General features: G+C 39.3%; 1 protein-coding gene across 1 annotated transcript; it reads right to left on the reverse strand.

Moving 5' to 3' along the window:
• Positions 1 to 1,107: 1,107 nt before the first annotated feature.
• On the reverse strand, positions 1,108 to 27,502 carry valopa (vertebrate ancient long opsin a). Its single transcript, XM_042434143.1, has 5 exons — positions 26,437 to 27,502; positions 23,260 to 23,470; positions 17,108 to 17,225; positions 15,291 to 15,524; positions 1,108 to 5,185 (listed from the first exon to the last, which is right to left on the reverse strand). The coding sequence occupies exons 1-5, from the start codon at positions 26,798 to 26,800 to the stop codon at positions 4,949 to 4,951; spliced, it is 1,164 nt and encodes a 387-aa protein (XP_042290077.1). The 5' UTR covers positions 26,801 to 27,502; the 3' UTR covers positions 1,108 to 4,948.
• Between the last annotated feature and the right edge of the window lie 230 nt (positions 27,503 to 27,732).

Below are 27,732 nucleotides of genomic sequence, written 5' to 3' on the forward strand. Positions count from 1 at the left end.
TGTGTGATTGAGCCTTTCGTGATATGAACTTCATTAAGAACAAACAGAACCCGCCTTACTAATGCACATCTAGAAGACTTAATCAGAGTTGCAGTGTCAAGTTATACCCCTGATTACAGTATACTTGTGAACAGTATGCAATGCCAAGCTTCCCACTAAAAGACCTTTACAGACTAATCAGGTGTTTATAGATGTTTTCTTTTGAAACATCAACAAAAGGAGTTTAGGAACTTTTTTCTACAAAAATGTGACAAATGTGATGACTTTCAAATGTTGACACAGATTAATTGTTGAGATTCACAGTCACAATCAATAAACTTGCATGTTTATATATATATATATATATATATATATATATATATATATATATATATATATATATATATATATATATGTTTTAGCCTTTAAGGTGGACCAGCTATTCTCATGTTAGTCACAATCTCAGCCGCTCCTCCGAGCTTTGCTCAGCTTTGCTCAGCCCCTCACCTACCCCCACCTTGTTTGGTTCTAGCTTTGTTCCACAATTTATCTTAATCACAAAACCATTACATATTTTATGTTTTATGTTATATTTTTACCATTTGATGTTGTTTGAATGTTCAACATATTGTAACCTTCTTGCCTAAGTGTAAGAGGGTGCAAGGTCATGTTATCATAGGAAAAACAGCGACACTTTTGTGTGCTTGGTGAGCTATGTAATGTAAATATAAGTGTCAGCTTTTTTGTGTTTTATTTCCTTTCCAGCTGATGGTTCTGGGCTTCCTCTGCCAAGTCTGCATGGATTGAGGACATATGACAAGTGTACATAAAGGTCTTAGAAATCTGGTGACTAAGTCCACAAGCACTTGTCAATTTTGCAGTTGGACAGCCCTTATCCTTCAGAAATTTAGAGGGAATGCGTCACCTGTGAGGACAGATATTTGGATTGCACCTCAAACTGTGCTAGGCTTAATGGAGCACAGAAAGAGGTGGAGTAAGTCCTGTCCAGTGCCTCTAATCACATCATCAATCATAGCTTCCATTATCATTTTTTATCATATTTGCATGAAAGTATCAACAGAACAACACAGTGCATCTTTGCTTTTCAAAAAATATACTTTAATACAGACATTTTATAACCAGCGTGCATCTATGACCTGTAAACCCATGTAAATCAAACTCAAGACAAAAGTACTCATGACACAGAAAACATACAGCAGAACAAGTCTTGACATGCCTTTGCAAGTACAACACAACAAACAGGTGTAGCAGCTTGATATTCAGGGTAGGGAAGTGAGAAATAGGAGCTTTTACCCATCTATACATGTTGGAGGTGTTCTCTCCCCTTATCGGCATGCAGTACAGTCTGTAATCCTTGCAACAAAATGTAACGCTGGCAGGTTTGTTTGATTTATATCCTGTTTTATCTTCAAGGTGAAGTCACTACTTCCAAAAGCCCATGCATACCTACTGTATCTACGCCTTGAGATGGGTCTGTGTGTGTGTGTGTCTTTGTGTCTGTGTGTTTGTGTGTGAGTCAGTAGTGGGGAGGCTTGGGTAAGGTTAAATGAATACTTATTGTTGGTAACTGGCGAACACTGTGTGTGGACACTAAAACAGAAAGTTTGGATTTTTTGATATAAGGTAATACAAATTGCTGACCATTTGTAATATTGATATTGGAAACAAGCTCAGACAAACAGTAGTGTGGTTGGAGTTTTTCCAGAAATGCACACCAACAATTTCAAGCCACAACATAGCATCAAATAAACCAGTGTATACAGTAACTACGCACTAGAACCTGGACCATGGCTCACAAAAGCTGGAACAAGATATAATAACGAGGAGCTGTACTCAAATTGTGAATTGATGTTTTCAGAACTTTTTGTTTGCTGGCTGTTTTACTCATTTTTCAATAAAGCCACCTTTGGGTCACTGTGAGTTGTGCAACCACAGGACTGTTTGCCTGAGTTCATGTTCACACATTAATGTACCTTTCCAGTCAATAACTTATATCACCTTATGTCAAATGATCTGAACTATCCCTGTAAAAAGTCATGTAGGACATTGTTATTTGTCAGTCAAGCCATACTTCATAGTTACTGAAGTTTCTTTGACATTTGCTTGTCTGATGAATACCGGTTTAATTCCCTTCAATGTGGTGGTTTTGCACTGCAACAGTGCAGCAACAAAAGACATGTTTGTGTAGTAAAAACATTGTGCTGGAATATTTAATTCTGTTACCCAAGAGGCTGAGTTTGTAACTGATGCCTTTACAAATAGTGTTTTTATAGCGTTTACACTCAACATTCAACCAAGGGTGAGAAGTGATTTTTGATCTTGATGTGAAGAATCATTTGCAAGACAACTGAGAAGTGGTTAGACGTAATACTGACAATGCCAAAAGACAAATAAATAAAGTCAGAAAACATGTTTAAGAGGGAAACGTTATCATACAACATGGTCAGACTAGAATTTAGCAATTAGCACAATTAGACAATTGACAGCAAATTCAGACAGACCTGAGATATGGCTTGAACATTTTAACATCAGTAAATCAAGCAGCTAAATGTAGAGACATTGGGATAATCACTTTAAAAAAGATGCCATCACTGAGAAGATTGGAAAACTCTTCTGGCATCTATACGTTTTACATCTTGTTCATCTGAGTCAAATTTTGCTAGAAATCCGGATTGCCTTGTAACACAAAAGTATGTTTCTGTTAATGGCAGATGACAAAAGCATTTATATTTTAAAAAATCACTTAAAGCTGCATTAATCATTTTTTTTTCGAGTAACAGGCAGAAAAACACAAAAATAAGTTAGCAGACACAGCCACCACCATATCACTGGCATATAAAATTGTTAAGGCTAATGTTTGCCTACTTACACAGCAGACATGGACCGATATTAGTATTTGTTTGGAGTCATGTAACTGGCAGCCTCATTAATAAAAGTCAAAAATTCACTCTCCTTAGTTCTGTTTAGTTCTCCAGAAAGTTATGAAAAAAATATCTAGGTCTTGCTAAATGTTCAACTTTCTTCACCAGCTAGTTGCTAACTGTCTGTTCAAAGTATGATGCTTGGCAGGTAGAATCAAGTCAGTTTATTGGAGATTTTTTTTGCCTTAAAAGTGTGTGAACTCACTTATTTTGTTGGCTGGAAAACCAAAACAGTGAGCTAAAAAAGGCTAAAAAAGATAGCTGCTCACTCATCATGCTAAAATCACAAAGAGTGACCTGTTTATATTACACAGTCAATTTATCAATTTTTATCAATTGTTAAAATAACAATATATTGATTTACAGCAACCTTAAGTTCCGAAAAAGAATATTAAAATGTTATCCTAACTGTTAACAAAAAGCAATAGGGATCATGGAAAATGAAATTTAATTCTGGGAAACACTGGTTTGAGATAAGTGCTACGTACCAGTCACCACAGTCTCCTGTTGTTATGCTTAATATATGAAGGCATCACAATTAATTTGGCACAGATGCATTGACGCTTAAAGATGCTAAATGTTACTCCTACCAGACTGGGACTGGCCAAACATGATTAGAACACACACTCAGTACATAGCAAAACAGACACCATACTGTTACTTTTTTTAACATAGTGAATCACTGTGCAGCATAGAGAATACAACAGTGTTTTGACAAATATTCAGTAATAGTGAACAAACATGCACCACAAAGTCAAGTAGTAGACATTTTAACACTCACTGCTACATCTACTGTAGCTAACGCTGAAGTGTTCAACTGTGTGAAGATATTTAGCTTTAATATTGCTGTTGACCTGTGCTTATGATGGGAATACTCATTGCTTTTGTACATGGCTACTTAGCTAAGCCACTCTTGTGCTACGATATTTATTGATGCATTGTATCATCTTCACAGTGCCTATAGAGAGCTTATCACAATACAGGCAGTGCATTGCAGTCCGAATGTGTGTGTGTGTACATGTGTGTGTGATTGTGTGTGTGTGTGTGTATGTGTGTATAGATGTGACTGTGTTGCTTGTGGTTGTGTGCTTGCTGATCCCCTGTTGGCACTTCATAAATATGTTGTCCTCCTACATCAGCAGCATAGGCAATAGGAGACTGGCATCTCCGAGTCCCATTGACCATCTTCTCTAAAGATGAAAGCTTTGACCCAAACTAGTCTACACAGGATACACTAAAATAAAAGTATCCAAATTCAGAAGACTGCTCCGTCCTCTTGCGGAGTGGAGATGAATGACAATGCGCTGCCAAAGCAAAGTACTGAAACAGCATAGGAAAACAATGCTTTCTCTCCAGGCTCCATCACAGGGCTTCAAAGGAGAAGGCAAGGACGAGATGAAAGGCTTGGATGCATTGTGGTATGTGAAAAACACTGGCTAGCCCTCAACTAACTGGTGTCAAAGTTTGCGATTTTAGCAGTCTCTTTTTTCATGGGGACATGACGGCAGATGCTATCAAGTCGGATCAAGTGCCCTCTAATGTGACACACTAGCAGGTGTGCAGTAATGGTCAAGAGATCATCCAAGATATTCTTCGAAGGATGGAGGAGTATCCAACAAGCAAATATTTACAAGATATCTATTGGGTAAAGCTCTGAGCATTTCTGTCTATACAGTTCCTTCTCATCCTCTCTGTTGTGCTTATTTTAATCAATTATTGAACAATCTACTGCAACATGCTGAAGCACAAAACTTCTTTTGTATTTGATGTTTTGTGTCCTGAATTACTCTTGCAAATAAAATATAAAAAGTGCTAGAATCATCAACTATTAAAACCCTTCAAACCTTTCTTTGACCTTCTGTTCCTCACACTGTACTCCCCAACAAATAAAAAAAACAAACACTTCAAATTCTGTTCAAGTCCATACAGTTTCTGAAACACATTGTGGCTAGATTACAGAAGGTTAATGCGGACTCTGGGGGTCAGAGGACAGAGTAACAGAACACGTATTGGGAGGAGGTTTACTGTTACATTGGACACACTTTGTTCTCTGGGATGGGGAGCTGGGCAAAGGAGCCACAGTCGGTTGGGGAGTCATCAGACCTGGGCGACGCTGTACCACCCACAGGGATGCGGGCCGCAATGGCTGACATTTCTCCTGTTTGACTCTCAGCAGTAATTCCAGGTCGCTCTGACGTCTGGTTAATGTTGCTGTCTGGGATGGTGCCCATGCCGGTGAAGAGCTGGATTAGGCACTTCCTGAACTGGACAGAAATCAAGAGAATTACAGGCAGTTAGCTTGATTAAAATGATTTTCATTTACAATATTTAGGGACCATGTTTATACATTTTGAAGTACACTTATAAGAAGATCGATACCACTTGTGTGTGTGTTAAGTGTGAAGCTAGAAAGGCATTAGGTAGGCAGTTAGCTTACTGTAGTTAAGCTTAGCATAAAGACTGGAAGCAGCCAGCCTGGCTCTGTCTAAAGTTATAAAATACAACTTACAGCACCTCTAAAGCTCACTAATTAACACGTTATGTCCTAATTGGTTGATCGGTTTGCAAACAGAAATGTACAAATGAGAATTTGTTGTTTTAGAGAGAGTTACACAGTGTAATTTGTCAATTTGTATATGGAATAAAAAAGAGATAAAGTGTGTTAATTAGTGAGTTTTTAAGGCGTTGATAGTCTACTGTAGACATATTATTTATCTTCTGACGGAGCCAGATTAGCTTTTTCCCCCTGCTTCCAGTCTTTATCCTAAGCAAAGCTCCTGGCTCCTGCTCCACAGACATGAGAATGGTATCAATCCTCTTATCCTTACTCTTGGCAAGTAAGCAAAATGTCAAACTTACTAATGCTTTAATGGATGCAAAAAGGAACTGCCTTGCATTTTCACTTACTTGCTTAGTCTTAGTGTCTACAGACACACTAAATGAATATCATTTTAAAATGTTTTGTCCCATTGTATATTACTTGTGTCTTGAGAAAGGAAGATCCCGCACACTGCTCTTGCTCAGCATTAGAATTTATTAATCATAGGTGACATCTAAAGACCTTTGCGATGCTAAATTGTGAAGCTTTTAAGTTTTTTGGAACGCCCTTGATGTGGCATGCCAGTGAATTTTGCCCAAAACATGAAACAGGAAGTTGTTGTAACTTGACTTTACATTGTCCAATCTGCCCCAAATTTCTCTTGCTTGATAAGAGCCTGAACACATCTACATGTCCATATTGAGTCATAGTCATAGCGCCACCTACTGGCAACAGGAAGTTACAGGTGCTTTATTTTTACAACCTCTGCCAAGTAGGTTGACCAGATCCACCTCAAATTTGGTCAGAAAAGCTTTAAGATCTTGATGATGCTATATTGTGAAGCTTGTTAGTTTTCATTAAATGCCATTGCCATGGCCATGCAGCAAATTTCAATGTTTCAACAAGAAAAAAGAAACTGTTGTAACATGACTCCTCATCATCAGATCTTTCCTAAATTTCACATTTGATAAGAGTCCCAGTCTGAGAACATGTACAGGCCAATATTGAATCATACTCATACACCATCTACTGGCAACAGGAAGTTGTAGGCCCCATAATTTTACAAACCACTCCTAGCAGGTTAACCAGATCCATCTAAAATTAGGTCAGCTAAGTTGTAAAATCTTGATGATGCTAAATAGTGAAGCTTTTGAGTTTTCATCGAACGGTGTGTATGTCCATTATGAAAGAAGAAGTTGTTATAACTTAACTCCACATGATCAGATTTATCTTAAATTTCACATTTGATAAGAGTCAAGGCCTGATGACTTCTACACACAATTTTATTCATAGTCATAGCACCACTAACTGACAACAGGAAGTCAGCCCTATGTGACAAACTTGAAATTTTCATGGTTTACATGTCTTCACATGATATACAGCAACATGATGCATAATTAGTGGGTGTTTTCTAGTGTGACATAGTGGACACAGGAAGTGATATTTAACTCCTTCGTGCAATGTCCGATATTTATGAAAGTTCATGTGCATGTCAAGCAACCTCCACTAAATGTATTACTGCATTAATGACCCATTTGTGTAGCACCACCCACTGGCAACAGGAAGCAAGGCATATGTAAAACTTCCTTTGATGTACATGAAATTTAAAGTGTGTGGTCTACATTTGATATGCAGCAACATAATGTACACAGGAAATAATATTTTACCCATTCACACAGTGTCTGATAATCCTGAAATTTCAGAGCCATGTCAACCAACCTCCAGTAGCTATACCATGGCAGCCGCTCCCTCCGATGCATGTGAGGTGTGAGAGTCCGTTAAAAGAGGCTTAACTATTAAGCATCATCAAGGTCTTAAGACTTTTCTGACCCAATGTGAGATGGATCTGGTTAATTTGCTAGGAGTAGTTTGTAAAAGTATAAGGCCGATAACTTTCTGTTGCCAGTAGGTGGCACTATGAGTATTGGCCTGTACATGTCTTCAGACCAGGACTCTAATGAAACCTGTGAAATTTTGGAAAGATCTGAAAATGTGGAGTTGTGTTACAACAGTTTTCTCATGTTGAAACATCGAAATTCACCGCATCGCCATGGCAACAGTGTTCAATAAAAAATCATAAGCTTCTCAATATCGCATCATCAAGGTCTTAAGGCTTTTCTGATCAAATTTGAGGTGGATCTGGTTAAGGTGATCTGTGAGGCAGAGATCGTAAAAGTACAGCACCCATAATGTCGCAGTAATACAAAATGGAAATCTGGTACTTTAACGAAAGCCTTTTAACTTTAATGAAATCTAAATTGATTTTTACGCTGTTATTTCTGTAACAGTTGAAGCCTGGATACAAACCTGTGCATAAGTTAATGCAGTGCTTATCTTATTATCTCTCTAACCAGCGAGGTGAACCAACTCCATTAGATCTTTGAGAGATGTGAGAAAAAAAAGGATCCACACAACAGCTGTTTGGTATACATACCAACGTAATTGTTCCAAATGCCTTACTTGAACACAGATTAAATGCAATTAGAGGCTGTTTATCTAACCAGAACAAGTCTCTGGCAAAAAAAACCCCTCTGTCATTGTTTCTAGTAGGTCTGCTCAGAGGGATTACAGCTGGGAACAGGATGGCTGTTTTAAAACATAGTTTCCTTATATACAGAAAAGGAACTTTTATACACAAACAAGAGAATGTTCATTGCATAGGAAGGACTATAGGGATGGGAAAAAAACAGTTGGTTGGCTAATGCAAGGGTCTTCTGAGGTAAATATAAAGAATTTAGGTCAGTGCAGCCAAGACGTTTAATCAGCTCAAGCCGCAGTGGAAATAGCATGGGAGGCCAGGGAGAGGGAAACCAGTGTGTCACAGCTCCCGGCCTGACTCCAGGCCTCCCCTAATGCAAATAAGACCCATAATTTCCCTAATGATCCCAGATCATGTATGCCTCACACATGTCCCACCAATAGGGAGAGCTTCCTCTTCACCACTGACCTCGAAGTGGGTGTGCGCACCTTTGACTCTGCATGAAGTTCAGAACATGTACGCACAGTGCTAGTACGGTGGGATAAAAAGTTTGAAAAAAAAACAAAAAAACAATTGGGTTTGAATGCCAAATTGTGGAAAAAACTTTAATCCAAGTACAAACATGATTACTGTTATTCGTCTTGGGAACCGTTTCTCCACAAACTAATGCGCCTGTAATCTTCAGGGTGAAGGAACATGTCACCCAGTGCAGTGGTGTGGCTCATTGATGTGTTTTCAATAGTTTTTGGACAACAACAGAGGTCTACAGCACAGAGGAATAAGATATATCAGGCTTTGGATTTACACAATACTTCTAAATACATCAATTCATTGTTGGTTTGGCTCTGCACATAAGATTTGTTGACAAAAAGGAAAACATAGAAAATTACCAGCCTTATCCTTTAACACATCTGACTTTGACACTGGAGACTGCTGTCTGCTTCCTGTCTCTAACTGTGAATGTTGGTTGCTTTTAACCCAAACTACATTAATCAAGTCATGTGCATGTTATAAGGAACTGACATACAATGCCATTCTGGTCGGCCGAGTGTTGGAGTTTCCCCATTTATTAGCGCAAACAGTCTTCTATTACAGCGGTTTTATTCATTGACTGCAGTTCATTCCAAATGTATCGCATGCTAAGAAGGGAATATTTTGCTGCTCTTGGATACTACTATCTGAAGACTAAAGACTTCTGAATTCTCTGACCAGACCATTTTGTCTGTCCCTCCAAGGTAAGTGAAATGCTTCATTAATACATATTATAATGTGGCCGCATTTCTGGCGAGACTGCATTGTCGACGTCAGCAATTAACTACTGTGACAAAATACTCAACACAGAGTGAGTCATAGAAAAATGAGAGACATCCGCATATAGAAACAAATGAAAGATGTGTCTAAATATCAAGATCATATTGGAGAAATGCCTCAGACTGACTGAGCATGTCACTATGGAGACACACAGTAACAACAGTTGAGGTTATCCTTACATAACAGCCATGGAAATTATACAACATCTGTGTGCTGAATATGACAGACTGTGAAAGACAGAGGCAGGTGCAGAGAGAGTATGTTTGTGGGTATAAAGGAGATCTAGATGCTAGTTTCATAGGATTTCCTTGTTTTGCATTTACCAGAATTGACAAATTCTCTACCAAAATGTATTTTACTTGCTTGTTAAAAATGTGCATGTTAGGATAAGCATTATGATTGCTGGCACTGTTTTAAAATCACTTCTACTAATATTAAATCACAGATTTTAAGAATACGAGTGTTGGAATGTATTTAGCCTGAACTACAATTGAAAGAACAAAGATTAAAGAAAGAAAGCCCAAGTATACATCAGCCGAAACACATTATCAATTAAAAATGATAAAAATAGAGTTTGCTGCTTATCTTTATGAAAGTCCAGAGAGACTGAAACAATCAATAAATTGTGATGGTGAGCAAGAGGAGTGTGCGGATTCTTCCTCTCTCAAGACTGAAGTTATACTTTTCAACGCACTTGCATCTGAGATAGCTGGATGTGCAAATATGTCCTTTGAAAAAATAATACGTGCATTGAGCTGTGTGCATAAAATCAGTAAATCCAAAATATCATTTTTAGTGGTAAAACACATTTCAACTGTTAATAATCAAAGAATCAGTCACCATTTTCGAGGGCATTGCGCTCTCAGACACACATACGAACACAATGGCAGTGACAATCAAGTCAACAGTTGTTCTTAGAAGACCACAGCCTTTTTCAGCCTGTCCTCACTAATAGCACCACAATCATTGGTTTCCACATTACTTTAAGTCTAAAAACACTAATTGACGTTTTTCTGTGTTGAAACTGCCACTCTGTGAAGCCCTGGGGAGAAATCATGATTCCTGACCCTTAATGACCTGTTTAATTTAACTCAAAGTCTCCTAACTTTAACCAGTAATGCTTTTCAAAGTGATGTAAAAACCTCTCTGTTACCCTCTCTTGTCATGAAAACACAATGGTGCTATGGTGATGTTGTAGGCTTTAAAAGTTAAAATCCTTTCTGGTGAAAAACATCTTCTTTAAAAACATCACTTTTAAAACACTCCAACACACAGAATCATAAACTTTCATTTTAATGGAAAATGAATAGCCTGGAACACAGTTACCCTGAACATACACATCTTCTCTTTAGAGCAGTTTAAAACTGAACTGTAGAGATTCATAAGGGTAGTGAGACAGATTTCAACACCGCTATTAGGCCTGCTGAAGCAACCATATAAATGATATCACTACAATGCCATGATAAATGTAAGCATATGCATACAGTAAGCATGCAATGGATATCACAATGATCATTCCTGGTCATTTTTATTCTAAACCAACCAAACCAAAAGTCTTCAAACAGAGGGAACTATACTGTATGTATCACCACAAGCAGAAGTCACCATAGTGATGTTAAAAGAAATCCTGTTGCTGAAATTTGGATATATAAAACTCTTGAAATTTTGTGTCAGCATACCTTAGATTGTTTAATATGGACTCACTGGGTTCAAACTTGATTGGCTTCAATTTCTGTTAACATTTCAACGCCCACAGACCAATGAGTTTCTGTTCTGTCTGTTATCAAAGCTGGATGACCAACTGGGCCAAGTGACCAACGTGCCATTTTTCACTTTTTTTTAAGACATTTGAGAAGCTTGTAGGAGGCTCGCACAGCTTTCCGTGATATACGATATATGTTTTGCAAAAGCCCTTGTTTCCCCAAATCTCTAAAATGGAAGTGGCAAGTGCAAAGTAAGAAGAGTTACAATGGCCACCAGGTTGAAATATACTGGAATTTTCCTTTAAATGTTGTCATGAACTGTGTGCATGCTATGAGTGTTTAGGGGTGGCAGGTTACATACATACACAAGGAGACTGAGGAGGAATCGTTTTTGCCTCGGCTAGACCATAGTGACTTCATCCAGCCATGTTGGTGGCTCATTTTCATCTAGCCTTTATTTTTTCAAGGTCTTCGTTCGTTTTGCTCCTGGTATCACAGCTCTCCCCATTTATTGCTGCCATAATGGGCAAGGTTCAGGTGAGGGGGGTTGTACTACAAGAAAGTGGTCGCAATCGTATGGCTGTATTCAGCTGTCAGCGATTATGATAACATCACTTTGCTTTCTGACAGTAATGGATTGGTGAATTGCAATCCATTATAAACCTATTAACTATGCAAAGGAACACAGTGCTTATAGTATATTCCACCTTTTCATCCTATGAAAAATATTCCAAGGACATATGCATTGAGGACATAATGTTTTAAGCCCATTTGTGCTTGTCTGCTCGGTGCATTACTATGGCCGTCCTCCCATCAGCCATTAGTGCTTTTGTGAAATACAGGTTTGGGATGTGACGGAACTGTAAATATTTCTCTCTTAACAGCCACTTCTAATGACGATCTCGAGCTTTCTAACGTCTTCACCAATCACACAACTCTCCTCAGACAGTAAAGATCTTTCATGTGAAGCTGCAGCCCTTTTGAAATGGTGAAATGATGTGTTTCCATAATCTCTGGGCTAAATCGATTTGTGGCGCAAAAGGCCACTTGTCTTATTCACTGAGTCATCCGATAAAATGTGAGCATGAAGAGTCAAAGAGTAACATTCTCTTCCCTCAGGAAACCCTGGAGTGCTTCTAGTACATTCATGTACCTATGCAAGTACTGTAAATGGTTGAAGCACTGTAATGTTTTCTAATGATCGTGTTTTTTATTGTGTGATTGTATAAGCGCTCTGAGATTTACAAAACTTGATATATGCCAGCAGAAGTAGAGGGAGTAGAAGAAGTATATCTTCTCAAAATGGGTCAATAAAGTTTTCCTGTCACATCAAGGCCCTAGTGTCAAAACATCAATTTATTTATTTTCTAAGTAAATCTTGTCAAACCAGTTCAGACTTAATTTTCTTACGTGCTTTATTTTTAGATCTCTGCTTTGCCTTTCCTATTGATCCAGCAGTGTGGTATTGAGAGAGCAAAGGCTGTGTAAGCCTAATGTGAAATGGGATTTAAATAATACTAGTAGATGTGATAAATGGATATTTCTTAAATGTTCTTTCACCTTAGAAACCTTTTGACCTGAGAGATCCCAGTTGGCTGCCTCTCTCTAAAACTGCTACAACAAGTAGCTGTAGTCATGCATCATGGAAATCCCCTAAGACTCTGGTTCACCTTTCCTTGTTATGTAACTTACAGAGAGAGAGCGAGACTGAGTGAGAGAGATGTCACGATCAAGCAGTAGAGGTCAGTTGATTTCTATAAGCACTAGCAGTTAAGCTTAAGCAGCGGGAGCTCTGCTCAAACCAGAATGTGCCTGCTAGCTGTCCTTACTTACATCCAGTCGATGTCTTAGTGGTGACACTGGCTGACCCATTTAAACAGTGAGTGCAGCTCAGAAGTGGGGCAGTCAGATGGTCATGCAGACTGCATGCAGTTCTCTGGCAAGGAAAGTCTGATCTGGGAGTCTTTCCAAGCACATATACATATAGTGGGACTTGTATTACTTTATATAAAAATAGATCACTTTAAAGTGTACTGTAGGCAAGTCTCAAATTTGCTCATGTCAGTTTTAATGTTTGCTATACTGGCAGGACGGTGAAAAATCCTGTTGAAATAATAAAACCTGTCATGTATAATCAACACTGTGTAGATGGAGGAATACATGTTAACATTAAAAGATTGTTAAAGACTTCAAAGGAAAACTTTGCACATTGGTGGCTCAAAACTGCACCAAGAGGTAAAGAAAACTGGAGAACAGATGTGACATCACTAAACTGGACACAGTATGATCATGTTTATCACAGACACTAAGATCTAACGTTGGTGAGTCCAGCATTCTAGAAGCAGTGAGCCCCGCAGGGCATCAATGTTTTGCGTGATGACACTGTGGGCTCTATTTCTTCACACAGGAACCTTTTTGGCTGGAGTTTAAGGTGTACAGCAGCCAGTCAGGGGCATCTATAAAGAATGGGCTGGTGAGCTTCTGAATAAGATCACTCCATGTGAATTTTGCTTGATTAAGCTCTGAAAATAACTTAAAATTATTTGCACCTTAATTGTTACTGATTTAGCCCCTCTAAATCTCTTCCTCCACTTACTATAAGTGTAGTTACAGCAAGTCACCGACTTGTGTGCATGTGATGAATATCAGTTGCCAGCTCAACCACCAAGACATAGTCTTTGATATCCAACTTAATTGCTCCAAACATTTGGCCTTACAATGTTCTTTTGTCAGCATGCATGAACAGATCAAGGATAAGGTGGACATAATCACTTAGAGCATATTAAATCCATGTGATTCATATTACAGCATGCTATAGTCAAAGTAAAGGGGAGGTGAAGAAGCACAGAGTGTGGCAAAACAGTGTTGTTCACTGTCTGAATTTAAGCAACACAGAGACTATAAGATATACTTGTCTTAGAGTTTGTCTTCACAGTGTTGAAAGTAGTCTTGGTAGGTTCTTATGTCTCCACTCTACAGGTGATATTTTCTGTGTGTGTAGAGGTAAAGCTACTAGAACCACAGTGGTTAATCGATTAGTTGCAAACTATTAAATTAATTTCCAACTATTTTGATAATTAATCGTTTTGAGTAATTTTTTAAGAAAAAAATGTCCAAATTCTCTGATTCTTCTTGAATGTGAATATTTTCTGGTTTCTTTAGTCTTCTATAACAGAAAAACTGAATATCTTTGGGTTGTGGACAAAACAAGACATTTGAAGACGTCACCTTGGGCTTTGGTAAACAGGGATAGACATTTTTCACCATTTTCACCATTTTCTGACATTTTATGGACTAATTGATCAATTGAGAAAATAACAACAGATTAACCCATAATGAAAATAATCATTAGTTGCAGCTCTATTTTACACTGCACACTATCAAAAAAATACACCGACTGTGAATATTCTACAATTAGAAATGATTAAAAATAAATAGGATAAGCTAATTTATGTTTTATTTTATTGATAATGGCCTTCATTGAATTGGACACAGCCATGGCTCGTGTGCAAGATATGTCTCACAGTCAATGCTTACATTATCTATGTGGGTATAGGCATTACCACTTGACCTTTCTGGGATAGCTGCCTTAAATAAAGCATTAATTAAGAGTGTAGTTAGGATGTGACACTTGCCAGTTAATAGACCTTCAATCCAGTCATTTACATCTTTGGTGTCACACTATAATTAACTCAGAAACCATCATGGGAGGCAAATGTCAGCTCAAAACAGAAAAAAGGCAAACTGTTACTTTCAATAAAGAAGGATTGTTTCACAGGAAAACTACCAACATGACTGCACTGTGGCTTACACTATCAAAAAATAGCTTAAAATGAGCCTAGAGACATGTGGACAGGGCTGTAAACCAGAAATACCATGTCATGTGTGAAAGGAGTAAAATAGTGTGTGTCTCGCTTACATTGAGAAAACAAGCTTGACAGCACGATGTAAAATTAAACAAAGTAAATGGCATGAAAAAAATGTCAGCAGTCACTGGTCTTCTACAATTGCAAGCCTCACAAGCGTACCATAGGTGGCTAATGTATTTTTTAACAGAGCCATGCATGGACAATTGTACTCTCTGGATTTCACATTTCATTTATACATGCACCATGCATTACTGAGAGACAGGCTAACACCCAGTAACAAAAGAAAAAACATCTTAATATTCTGCAGCAGCTTTTATCTGCTGCATACAAGTAGAGATGTATCTTTGCTACCTACCCTCTACACCGCAATAACTAGTTTGGTACTAGGCAAAAGGCAGAATCAAGTAGAATAATTTACATTGGCTGAAATAAATTTGCAATTCTTTTGGCTCTAAAATGAAAAGTTACCTGTTTGTTCATGAAGACATAGATGATTGGGTTGTAGACAGTGGCTGTTTTGGAAAAGAAGGCAGGGATTGAAGCCATCCTGGGATCGATTTCAATGGTCGGATGAGCTGTGACCAGTATGGCGAAGGCTGCGTATGGTGTCCAGCCCACCATGAATGCCACAATCATCACCACTACCATACGGGTCACCTGCCGCTCAGGCTTCTTGGCACTGGCCAAACGACCATGAGAGACCTGGAGGAAACAATGACAGGCTGTACAGTTCTTTGTTACTTAATAGACAGGCCATATATTAAGACTGAACAATTACATGTTTTTAAGACTGATATAACAATTATTTTATTATATAAAATGTTAAAAATAAGAATGTTTAAATATATAGTTTGTGTTTCCCATCATTTTATCATTATTAGGGCTGAGCCTTCGAAACAAAGCTAAGACTACCATTGAAACTGAAACACTCCATTTTACCCAAAGTAATGAGTTTCTGTTTTTTTAGGCAGGTGACCAGCTACCCTAATTTAATGGTTTCTGGAGCAGTTAGTTACAGCAGAGCACTAAGTTCGCACTTGCATTAGCTAATTCGCTTCAGCTGTTTCATTCATGCTTCACAATCAATGGCTTGTTCACCAGCTGTGTGGCTGTCAGCAGACTGATAACATCCAATCATATTCATGGAGATATACAACGCAGCCATTATAACCTGACACTTCTCCCTATTACTGTTGATTTAACTAAGATTTTAGGGCCCTATTTTCATGGAGGTGTAACAACCACAGCAAGCAGTGCTCTGATTGTTTGGTATTTTCCAGAAACTTGAATTTCACTTTTCCTGTCTGTGTGGTATTTTGTTGCTGAGAGAAGTGTGCACGGCGCACAGGTGGGAGGAGAGGCGCAACAGATGAGAGGTTCATTAAAATGAAGCAGCGCAAAGTGAGCTGTTGATATTTTGCTGGAATTTCAGTCGTAGATGTTCGCAGAGAATACACATCTCAGAACCAAATCTCTTTCTGGGCAGTATGTGAGTGGTTAAGCGAGAGAGCGAGCGTCAGAAAAGTAACGGTGAATGTGAGCAGAGCAGAGGAAAAGGTTAGCAGTAAGGCCGTATTCAGACCAAATCAGGCGTTCAGTCGTAGGGTTGAGCAGAGGTGTGTGGGGGTGTGGGGGTGTGGGCATGTTTATTTGTCCTTCAGAACATAACCGCAGTGAAACAATCAGAAAATAACATTTTATTGATATGATTCACCGGCTAGCTCGCTACCAGCGCTTCCTCTCTTCATTCACTCTCTAGCTTGCGCGACCACTGCTGCTCTCTCTCTCTCTCTCGCTCTCTCTCTCTCGCTGGTGCTCTCTCTCTCTCTTCTCTTTTTTAAAATGAGTCGGGAAGCAGACAGCAAAGTCTAACTTTACTTTTAACGTTAGTTGTCATTAGTTAGTAAATTGTCAATCTGACAGTAAATGTACAGTACAGACTACAGTGTGTGGCTGCTAATCATCCCCCCCACCCCCACCCCCCGCCAGGCCAGAGCACTCAACCTAGGGGAAACACTGGACCTGATATGTACTGTAATAAAAGTGCCAAATTAGCATAATATTTTCAGCAAAGTAAATCAACGTGGATCACAATTATTATAATCCTTGCATTAGCATGCTACTTGAGTCTGATGTTTCTGATGTTTTCACCAATGACAGAAAGATTATTATAGAACTTTCTATGGCTCTGGCACAGAGTGTGGAGATGGCTCTGTAACGCAAGTGTGAAATCAGAAATGTCTTCTTCTTCTTTCAATGTGTGTCCTGTACGAACTCATACTGACCTTCCTGAGCTTCCGCAGGAGCTTTCCATAGCAGAAGAATATCACTCCAAGGGGCAGAATGAAACAGGTGGTGAAGAAAGTGATGATGTAGCTGTGGTCTATGATGTTGGTTGAATACCTGTTCAGAGGTGGACAACACACATTTATTGAAGCTACATTCAATCAGTACAAAAAGGCTTGGTCAAGGTTATAAATCTAAAAAACATCATCAAAAAACAGATAGTTTAACATATAATTGTTCAATATACATACATGTACTATAATATTGATAATGACAGAGAGTAACTGATAGACATATGACTACTGTATAGGATCAAGCAAATGATTTGTTTGAGAACAGTTTAGTGTCCCTTTAAGAACAAAATGGTGAACAGTCCCATAATTTCACAGCTATGAGCTGTCTGTGAAATGTCATTTTGACAATCAGAGGCTTTTATCTGGCTGGAGAGAAAGACGGCAGTTTTGCACCTCATTTGAGCTTCCGTTAAAAGGGAAATTTCACAGCTGAGACAAATCTCTGTGACACAATTAAGGGCCCTGGGGCCTCTAATTTAGTCTAATTATGTAATTTCCATAAGAATACCTACCACCATCAAAAACAGGCTCCAGATTAATTTGTAAGGAAATACCTGGCAAACGGAGTGGGGTGTGTGTGTGTGTGTGTGTATTTGGCGAGTATTTTTATGCATGCAGCTTAATCCTTGTTGCACCTGAAAAATGTGAAACATTTGTGATGGGGAGATTCATGCCTCATACATCCACGCCCATTCCTCATTAATTTATTGTCATGTGACACACATGCAGAATTCCAGTTAATAACACATACTGTAAGGATCCGCTCAGTTTGTAGTGGGTAGTGCCATACTGTAGTTAAAAGACACAGTAGAATTTTGCAGGATTTTCATGGTATATCTGTACAAAATAACTCCAAACACTGCATGCTGCTTGACATTCTGGGTCCCTTGATAGCAGCTCACTTTGGACCCTGAAACTGTAAATATCTGTAATCCCTGGTATGTTTAAGCATCCATATACAACTCTGGGCCGCCTGAATCATTCAGACTTTCTCACTTCATTCAGCACCCTGAAGCCAGGAAATAAGCAATGCTAATTTTTCCCCTAATTGCAGCCATACAGACAGTCACGCACCGCTCATGTCTCTGCCTGGACTCACCACGTCTGCCCTTTTTAGTTTTATGAAAATATAAAGTAATGCACTCCTGTTGTCAACCTCACACCATTTAGTTTCTTTCTATGGTCTCTGCCATGTGCAGACACACGACAGACAACTTGAGGGTAAGCCCCTCCAATTTGGAGGTCCTTTAGCTCTGTACATGCAAAACATGTAGTTAAATCTGTTCAGTTTCTGGTGTATGAGTTAATAGGTCACCAACTGCATCGGACTAAAATGAAGGTTACGATATTGTAACCCTAGTTCTATAAGCACAGGCGGAGCCCTCCACTGGACTCTATGGGTAATACCCTTCCAACCACCTCCTTTATCTGGACTTTAATAGCATTTTAGTGAACAATTGAGAATACACTGCTTCACAGTGGAGACCACAGATAGCAATAATGCAATAATGCCATGTGAGCAAAAATGACAGTGAGTGAGCTGCTACTGTATGTTCAAACAGCCACAGGTTGGGAGTGACAACTGTTTTTTGAAGAACAGTAAGTCTATTGGATTGTCTGGTACAAACATGACTTCCCAATACCACATAAACATGGCAAGTGTACACATCAAAGATGGCAACAACTTGTAGCCTCAGAATGCCTACAAGACACAAAAATGAAGAATGTACAACGAAAATTACACAAAACACTGCACTAAAATGTCTTCCATTTTTATTGACTATAACTTCACTAAATCTAACAAAATCAAATGACTAATGTGACAAACTAAATCCAAATCAGGTGCCATTAAAACTGCATGACTCCATCACTTAACAATATTTTCCATTTAGCTTTACAGATGCTGCCAGTTGTTGTATTCTCAGTTTCATGATTATGCTGGTCATAAACATAATGCTGCATTCACATGGATTCAGGCAGATGGTAGACAGCAATCCGGATATCATTTTAGTGGATAAGTAAAGGACAGTAAAATTAGGTGAGGCCGGCAGAGAATACCGGCAATGGTCACAATAGAAAAGTTAAAATTTTTTAACCTTTTGCTGCCCTCCACGACGGAATTTACGACCGGATGTTAGCTCCCTCACACAAGAAGAAAACATGGGCAATCTGGACAATGAGAAACTAATCATTTTAAGGGGTACACCAAGTACAGTTCTCCTTGCACTGTCCATGTTGGAAATGAATGAATTACCTTACATTTTGGAGGGAATTTAACATTAATTTTAAGTTTGCAATAGAATTTTAAGAGAAAGCTGCATTTTGTATCTACATGCATTACTAGAATAATTACATTAAATAACAGACAAAATAATTTAATTCAGTATATTTTATTCCATTCTTTGTAAACAAATACAACATCTGTTTGTTTGTCTGTTGGTTTTTCCATCCAGATGGTGTTTTCCGCCTACCGTCTGTTGTCTACCTGAATCCATGTGAACGCAGCATAATGAATGCTAATGTCTATGGTTTCATCACTTAACAGGGAAACTGAGCAACAGGCCAACTTCCCAAAAAAGGGGTAAGAAGGTTACTGATTTGCTGTACACGCACCCATTTTCCCAGCAAGTCCAGGGATTTGAGCTGGCAACTTCCATCTGTGTTAACGTAACATGCCAGATGGTTTGTTACACAGAACCATCTGAAAAGTTGTCCTTAGAAACAGTTTGAAAAAGGGCAGGCATTTTAAAATACTTGGCTGGTGGTTGGATGAACCATCTGTTGATCTCTATCTATCACGGGCTATCGCTTCTCACTCCTGTCACACCTTAACCACACCTGTAGCTGCCAGCAGTTCTAGGATGCTGATTGGTCTGAACCACTGGTGGTTGCCTCGCAAGGTAATTGTGTGTATCTGTGTGTGTCTTCATAATAAATGTCTTACACAATAACTGAGTGCTGGAATGGATTTGAAAGAAAGTCTGCAGCATACCAGTAGTAGATTGTATTCCGACCCCTCACCAAGGGCACAGCTACTTACTGACAGTCCACTGACACCACCTTTTCATTTGCAATCCGTCAAAACCTTGCATTTATGCTTTTTAACATTCAAAATCCATCCAATGCAGAATATTGACATGCATCCAGTGATATAAAGACGCACATTAATAAGGCTTTTAAAATTCATTCTGGCAGTGCATGTGGCAACATTTTGGACCTCACACACCTGTGATGTTCACACTCCTGCTGTTAACCAAATGTTTTCTGACAGAATTCATGCTGTGCGCAGCCAGAGGTGGCTCAGTTCATCTATGCGCTGGGTATCTCCATAAGGTGATCTCTTAATTGTATTGTCTGAACCATTCGTTTCCCCCACACTTCTGAGCAATGGTTCCCTTACAGGGCTGGAGGCAAACACTCAGCCCCCTATCTGCACGCCGTTGATCAAAGCAGCTAAATAGCATTACCCAGATGGCACCCTGAGGGCCAAGGTCAGAGCCGACCTGTTTCTTGACTTTTTCCATGAGACACATTTACACGGTGTGAGCTAATACAGCTGAAGCAGCAATGTAGATCTAAGCCAGAGGGTTGAGTGTAGAATGTCAATGGTCTTTATCTGTTTGTGTTTGAGGTATGTGGTAAAAAAAAAAGAATCAGTGCAGGGTTTTATCTGGGCCAATGGCTGGGTTGAAGCACTGGGGTCATGATTAGGTTATAGTATGCTTTAAGATTAGGGTCACAGAAGTTTAAGTTAAAATCCCTAAGATTTTCATGAAATCAAACCCTGTTTTTGATAGTATGGTCAGCATTTTTTTCAGCAATAGTTGCTCAGTGTATTTAATTACCCCTCTGTATACTAGGTCTCATTGTTAGTGGCAGACTCCACCAGGGCTCCAAACTAACTTTTTTCACCACTGTCCCGGCACTGTCCTGAAAAACTATTTTAACCATCCTGAAGTGAATGTAAACCATCCCAAAATCAAAATTTTGTTTCTTTACTTTGTAAAACAGGACAGAGGGCCCCCAAATCACTAGATCCGTACCTGTTGATGTATGAGTGTTTTCTTTGACAAGTTACTTAGATTACTTAGATTAGAGATGCTGTTTTCAGTAATTGTAAATGTTTCCATGGTAAACTGTGCCTTTGCAATATAGTTTCATATTTATGTAGTGCACTATGTATGCTGTCTGGTGTCTCTATATTTCTTAGTATTCCCCATTGTTCTGCTCTGCTCTGCTCTCTGCTATGTTCACATTTTAGGGAATGTAATTAATATTTTCCTCATTAATGATGTATTATTTCACCACCTGTGACCCATCCACTATTAATCAGAATGTAATTTTTTATGACCCGACTGATCCGCAGATTATCCACGGTGCAATCCGTGCATTACTACTGTCCACTTACAAGCTATGTTTAATAAGTGTTTAAGGCTTAAATTATAACAGAAAACTAAAATAATATGTTGAAATTGTCTAAATGTATGCTTTAGCTAATATGCTCACACACAGCCAGGGTAGCGCTGTGTTTTGTTTAACCAGTGCAACATATTTGCAAGGTCCTACCAGCAAGCTGTTTGTGACTGAGCAGATAGATGGACCATTACCGCAGGAACATTTCACTCACACTGAGTAGCCAGCCAGTGATAGTGGTATGCATGAGAAAATGTGCTTTGTTAATTCAGTTTGTCATTTGCTGAGCGATAGTTTAAAATAAATAAATAAAATAATAATTATATATAAAATCCCATTCGTCCCGGAGGCGGGAAGATCTCTGTTCATCCTGAACACATTTTCTACTGTCCCTGGGATGACGGGATGACGGGATGACGGGACGCCGTTAGTCTTGAGCACTGGACTCCGCCATTCCCGTGCTGGATTCAAATTGCCTTCATACATACAAGGGATTCAGAAGAAACAATGTATGCATTTAATCCAATGTTACTGTTTTTACTTGTGTCTCATTGATATCAGCCTCAGTGTTCACTGTTCATTCTCCTCATCAGAACTGTATTGAAGTACTGCTAATGCAAAATGAAAACATTTCCTACTGCTACTGCTTCACATTAAATGCATTCAAGTGGCCAGCCGGGGTGGCTTTTATTGTGAAGCAGTCACATGAAACAGAATGAATTTGTCACCAAGGTTAAGCACCCTGGGAATCATTCATCAACAAGAGTCTACAGTGATGCTAGCAGCTCTGTGAGTCTGTAGATAGGCATAGCAGAGCTTTGAGCTAAATGCTAACGTTGGCAAGCTCATATGCTCACAATGATAATGCTAACATGCTGATGCTAAACCTGGTATAATGTTTACCATTTTCACAATGTTAATTTTGCATGTTAGCATGCTAACATTTGCTAGCCACTGTGCCACTGGTGTTGCAAAATAAACCCAAACCAATATCTTTACATCTTCACGTTAGGTTTAAAGTTTTGTTTTGATTGTGGTTAGGCAAGTGGGACTTGATTTCAGGATAAATGTTCACTCCTTAAAAATCATACACCAAATTTGAGTGTGTGTGTGTGTGTGTGTGTGTGTGTGTGTGTGTGTGTGTGTGTGTGTGTGTGTGTGCGTGCATGTGTGCGTGCATGTGCATGTAGTGGGGAACTATAAATAAAGTTTGCTTCAGCACATACAGGCTGCAGCTGTGATTCACACAATCACCATTTATGAATACTAAACAAAACAGATCATCAGTGCATCAGTGCACTATGGGGGCAAAATAATTAACCACAGTCTTCAGTATTAAATGGTCCCTTAATCATAGATGTTTTGAGCAATGCAGTTTTGATTTTATTTGCCGGGGTTTGGAAATATTGTGCCCTGAAACATGGGTTGCTGACCCAGTACAGTGGAAGTAAATGGAATTTCATTTATACTGCTCAAAGCAGTAAAAAATGAGATTTGAAAAATTTAGTAGCAATATGTCTTTTCAGAAAAAAAAATTCTGTTCAGTTCTTCCCACAGTGAGGATTATTCTAGAAAATCCATTTTTGTTATTTGAGTGAACTGACCCTTTAAGGCCAATTTCTAAAGGTTTGAACAATCACAGATCATAGAAGGATATTTCTCACCAGTCAGGCTCACAGGTGGTTCCGATCTTGCTTATAGTGTATCTGTTCCAACCCAGCACTGGAGGGAAGGTCCAGATGAAGGAGAAGGTCCAGACGAACAGCAGACCCAGGATAGCATGCTTCGCTTGAAGTCGGATGTTCCCCAGAGGCCGGCAGATCACAAAGAATCGTTCGAAGGACAGAACGGCCAGGGACCACAGGGCCACGATCCCTGAGGCAAACAGCAAGAGGTCAGTGGGACGACAGCAGAGAGAAACACGCACCACCAAATCCTAGAATTTGTTTTCAATTCCGATGAAAATCACAGCTGTGTTTTTCATTTATCTGACACAGTAATAAAACTAAACACATTATCTTCCAGAATATTACAATGTGTGAGCTGTTGATGTATGTTTTTGCATCTGTTCATCTCTTTCAGATTGCTTCCCTATTTCACCAAAGTGTGAAATGTCATTAGTTTAATTTTATCTCCACTTCTGGCTTTTATCCAGCTGGGGTGGCCTGGTTAAGACTTCCCTCTATAGTGCAGCTATTTCTTATTGTTTGACAAAGAATCCCAATTCTGTATTATGGAGAGGTAAAAGTGGTGGTCCTGTTGCTAGAAATACTTTAATGATCCAGGGTGGGTGCATTAGGCTGCCTCCTATTGGGCTCAAAAAAAAGAGCAGACTTTACAGTAATTATGGTAATAACTCACTCTCACCGACCGGCTAATTACCTATCTCTCCACAGCCAGGTACTCTTAGTGTCTGCCTACTAGGCTCATTGGAGAGGACAAAAGAGAGTGGTGGAAACCAGGGTGTTCAATTATGTCACACACATTAAAACAAGAGCCTCTGCAAAGGTTCACAAATAAAATTAACACCAGTGCCTCATTGCTCTTTTTGTTGCTTGTTAGGGTTACAACTGATGTTCAAAAGGTGTGTTCATGTAGAAACACACCCATCATGTTTCATTCAGTTTTAATGTGTTTATCTATAAAGCACAGGTGCATGTAGACAGAAAAACTAAGAATAGACAGAAATAGAAAATATTCTCACCCTGAGCAGAATATTAAGTGGAGCATCCATCCTGCTCATGGGGAAGAGCTAGCTCAGCTTAATCCATTTATAATTTACTTACGCATACCCCCCTTCACACACACACACACACACAGGTGACACCAGTACAACACAACCGTCAGTCATTGAAACCACTGGTAAGACCAGAAGTGGAGTGGCTTTCGACTACAAGCCCCTTGAAGATGTAAACCTATCAGCATGGCTTCCACAATGATAATTTATTACATGAGGTGGTTTCTTTTGTTACTGGACAAGCATCTCATCCTAGTAACAAAACTCTGTTTTTGTGATGCCATGTGCTTCAGCTGCCCTTTGCCTCAAGTTATTTGTTTCAATACTCTTCTTAATAATGAATAATGCTATGAGGAGATTCTACCTTTTAGGTGGTAATTCAATGCATCATACCACCCAATACACCATGATCCACCATGCAATTTATCCATGTAAAACATTCAGATGTTCTGTAATCTTTACTCTATGCTATAGTCCCAGTGTGCTTGGATTAATTGTTCTTTTTGTTTAGTATATATCAGGATGTAAAGTCTATATTCTGGGGTATATACACTCAGCAAACACACAGTGAAGAGCAGCTCTGGCAATGATCCATATGGGGTATTGTAACTCATAATAGGGACCAAAGATCAACTATTTCGAGTGAAAGTAATGCGATAATATTCCAATGGAATCATGTGAGCATCACACACCATATGAGACTCATCATATTCTCTGAAGCACCCATTATAAATTAACATTTACTGCTAACGGTAAAGCTGGCAGTTTGACAGTCTGTAATAAAGACGTCCTGTGACTTACTCGAAAGTCGTACTTGTACTTTAAGTAGTGAAAATAGGATTGCACAAACTTTGTTACCAAATCCAATAAGCAGCCTTTGCTTGAATTAATCAAGTATTCTTTTTTCTCTTGATATCATGCTCTTGAGGCTACTCACCAGATGCCCGGATCCCACTTTGGGAGATTCAGTCTTAAATAGACTTTCAGTAGAGACAACGAACCAAACATAAACTGACTTTGTTAAATGTGATTGGTGGTCGCAGTGCTCGTAACCTACTTATGGTAAGTCATGCACCAGCAGTATGTCAGAGGGCTCCTGTCCCACTGCTAACATCTGTTGTGAGCATGGCTTTGAATTCTGCCTCACAGGCTCACAGTGAGATTTTGTTACTGAGGCAGCAATCTACACACATCACAGCAGAACAGCACATATCATGCAGGTACTGTTTTAATACAGAAAATCTTAACTATGGGTTCATAAAGAATCATTAAACTGCAGTGACTTTTTGTCAACTGTTGCCTGAAGTACATGAAGTTTTAAGTTTTTTTTAATCTTGATAGTAATCAGTTTATGAATAAAAAAAATTGTTTCCACACACGTGTCAATCATCCCAATTCTTGTGATCTGGTTTTAATTTGCCATATTCTCCATAATGCTGGTTACACTTACCGAGTTGCACCAAAGGGCTTAGCTTTAAAAGGTGCAGAGCTGATTAAACCATAAAGTTACTTAACTTTGCACACACCTTAAAAAACCACTGTAAAATCACTCCTATGTGAAATAAGTGATGTGTTTGCTGGGCTACATTGTGAATTATATTTAACGATCTTCTTCTTGCTTTAATATTTCCACATATAGAAAGTGGTATCTTACTCAGACATAGTACATTATTGCTTATTTTTCACGAACATTTTTTTCTATATATGGACGCTCAGAGACACTGAGAAAAACTCCTGTCAGTAAACTCCATTATGATCTTCTTTACTTTTACGATAGTCAACTTTTTTTTTTGTACTACATTTTGCTGTGTGAATTTATCAACCTATGGCAGCCGTGGAACTGATTTGCCATTTTTATTTACCTCCCTACCAGATGTCCTGTCAAGATAATTAGAGAACAGATGTTAAAGTCAGTGTTGATGAAAGTCTGAGAATGCGTCATGTGGAGCTGCTATTCATTTTACATCTTTGCAATATATAGTCTGTGTTAAAAACAAAAAAAACAAAACAAAAACGCTCCAACACTGACATCTACAGTTATGGAAGTTGTGCTCACATGCAACCTTGCAATTAGCAAAATCAAGAAAAAAACAGGTACACCTACCGAAAAAAGTAACAGCAAAGCCCTCCAAGACGCAAGCCCACTTCCCAAGGAAGAAATAACCCCTGGCGTTTGTCAGGAAACTTATTAGTCCACCGGTGAGGGAGACAAGAAAGTCAGCGATGGCCAAATTCACTATAATGTAGTTCAGGGGCTGTCTGAGTTGTTTGTACTTGAAAGTGACAAACATGACGAGGAAATTTTCGCTCAGAGACAGCGAGGTGACCACAAACATCAGCACGGCCAAGATAGTGAAGTTCCAAGGCGCGATGTTCTTGACGGGTGCATTGAACGGATCATTAGCAGTGGAGAGTTCCGCTGCCACGGTGTAGGACACAGCGTTCACAGATAGACTTAAAGTATCCATTGTCCATGCCCAGAGTGGAGGCTACTTGTTTGGTGACCCTAACCGAGTGAAAATCCGGTTTGTTCTCTTTTTCTCATACTCACAACTTCATTTGGAGTCGCTCCTGGACAGCCGCGTTCACTAGTTTGCGTTAAACACACAGTCTACGCTGTGGAGCATCCTCTGCGCCCTGGGACTCTTCTTTAACAAAGTTTATGTGTTGAAATCCGTGTTGACTGAGGCGCATGGTCGAGGCCGAGAGAGAGAAATCCGCCCTAAATCTCGAGTAGAGCTGTTAGAAAACGTGAGTCTACATGTGAGAGCGGAGTAGTGGGGAGGCACACGTTGCACGGCAGGGGCGATGCTTTAAAAACCGCTGGCAGCAAGTGCACGAATGACCGATCAGTAGCATCTTGGGAGCTCTTATATAGGCGGCTCCGGCTTCACTGCTGTCCTCCAGGAGAGGCGACAGGACGCCACGCGATCTCTTCTTGTGCGCTCCTGTGTGCGTTGTGCACACTGGTGACAACAAACTCTCTGGGCTTGACGCACACATGGCTGAACCCGGCAGCTTATAGCCGCGATCGATCGATTTCTGTCCTTTTAACACAAACCAGTTTGATCAATACACCAAGTAAGTCTTTGTTTTAAGAGCGTTTAGGAATTACACGCTGAGATGTTGTGGCTTTGTGCTTTCCGGTGCGCACTTCATTAATCATGCGTAATTAGGCGCATCAGGAGGCTGATTGGTCACAGTATTCGTGGAATTCATCAAAACTACATGTGTTCACCTTTTACACATTAAAATGTATGTGCATGTAAATGTCTTTGAGTGATGTGTTTTCAAACACCTGTGTGGTCGATTAACCTGGACAGATGAAATCAACCTTTTTTAATTAACTTGTCGTCTGTGTCTTGCTGTGCTTTGTGCACGACTACAAAAAAAGGACACG

The sequence above is a fragment of the Thunnus maccoyii genome, chromosome 14, assembly GCF_910596095.1.
Source record: "Thunnus maccoyii chromosome 14, fThuMac1.1, whole genome shotgun sequence".
In the NCBI taxonomy this organism is placed as follows: Eukaryota; Metazoa; Chordata; class Actinopteri; order Scombriformes; family Scombridae; genus Thunnus; species Thunnus maccoyii.

Bases quoted from the DNA above. Each gene is read 5' to 3' on its own strand.
- valopa (XM_042434143.1), bottom strand. From the start codon at position 26,800: ATGGATACTTTAAGTCTATCTGTGAACGCTGTGTCCTACACCGTGGCA. The intron at 17,226-23,259 runs GTGAGAAATATC...ACCTCTGAACAG, and splicing joins ACCACCTGTGAGCCTGACTG to GTATTCAACCAACATCATAG. The intron at 5,186-15,290 runs GTAACTTTTCAT...ATTTCTGTCCAG, and splicing joins ATGTCTTCATGAACAAACAG to TTCAGGAAGTGCCTAATCCA.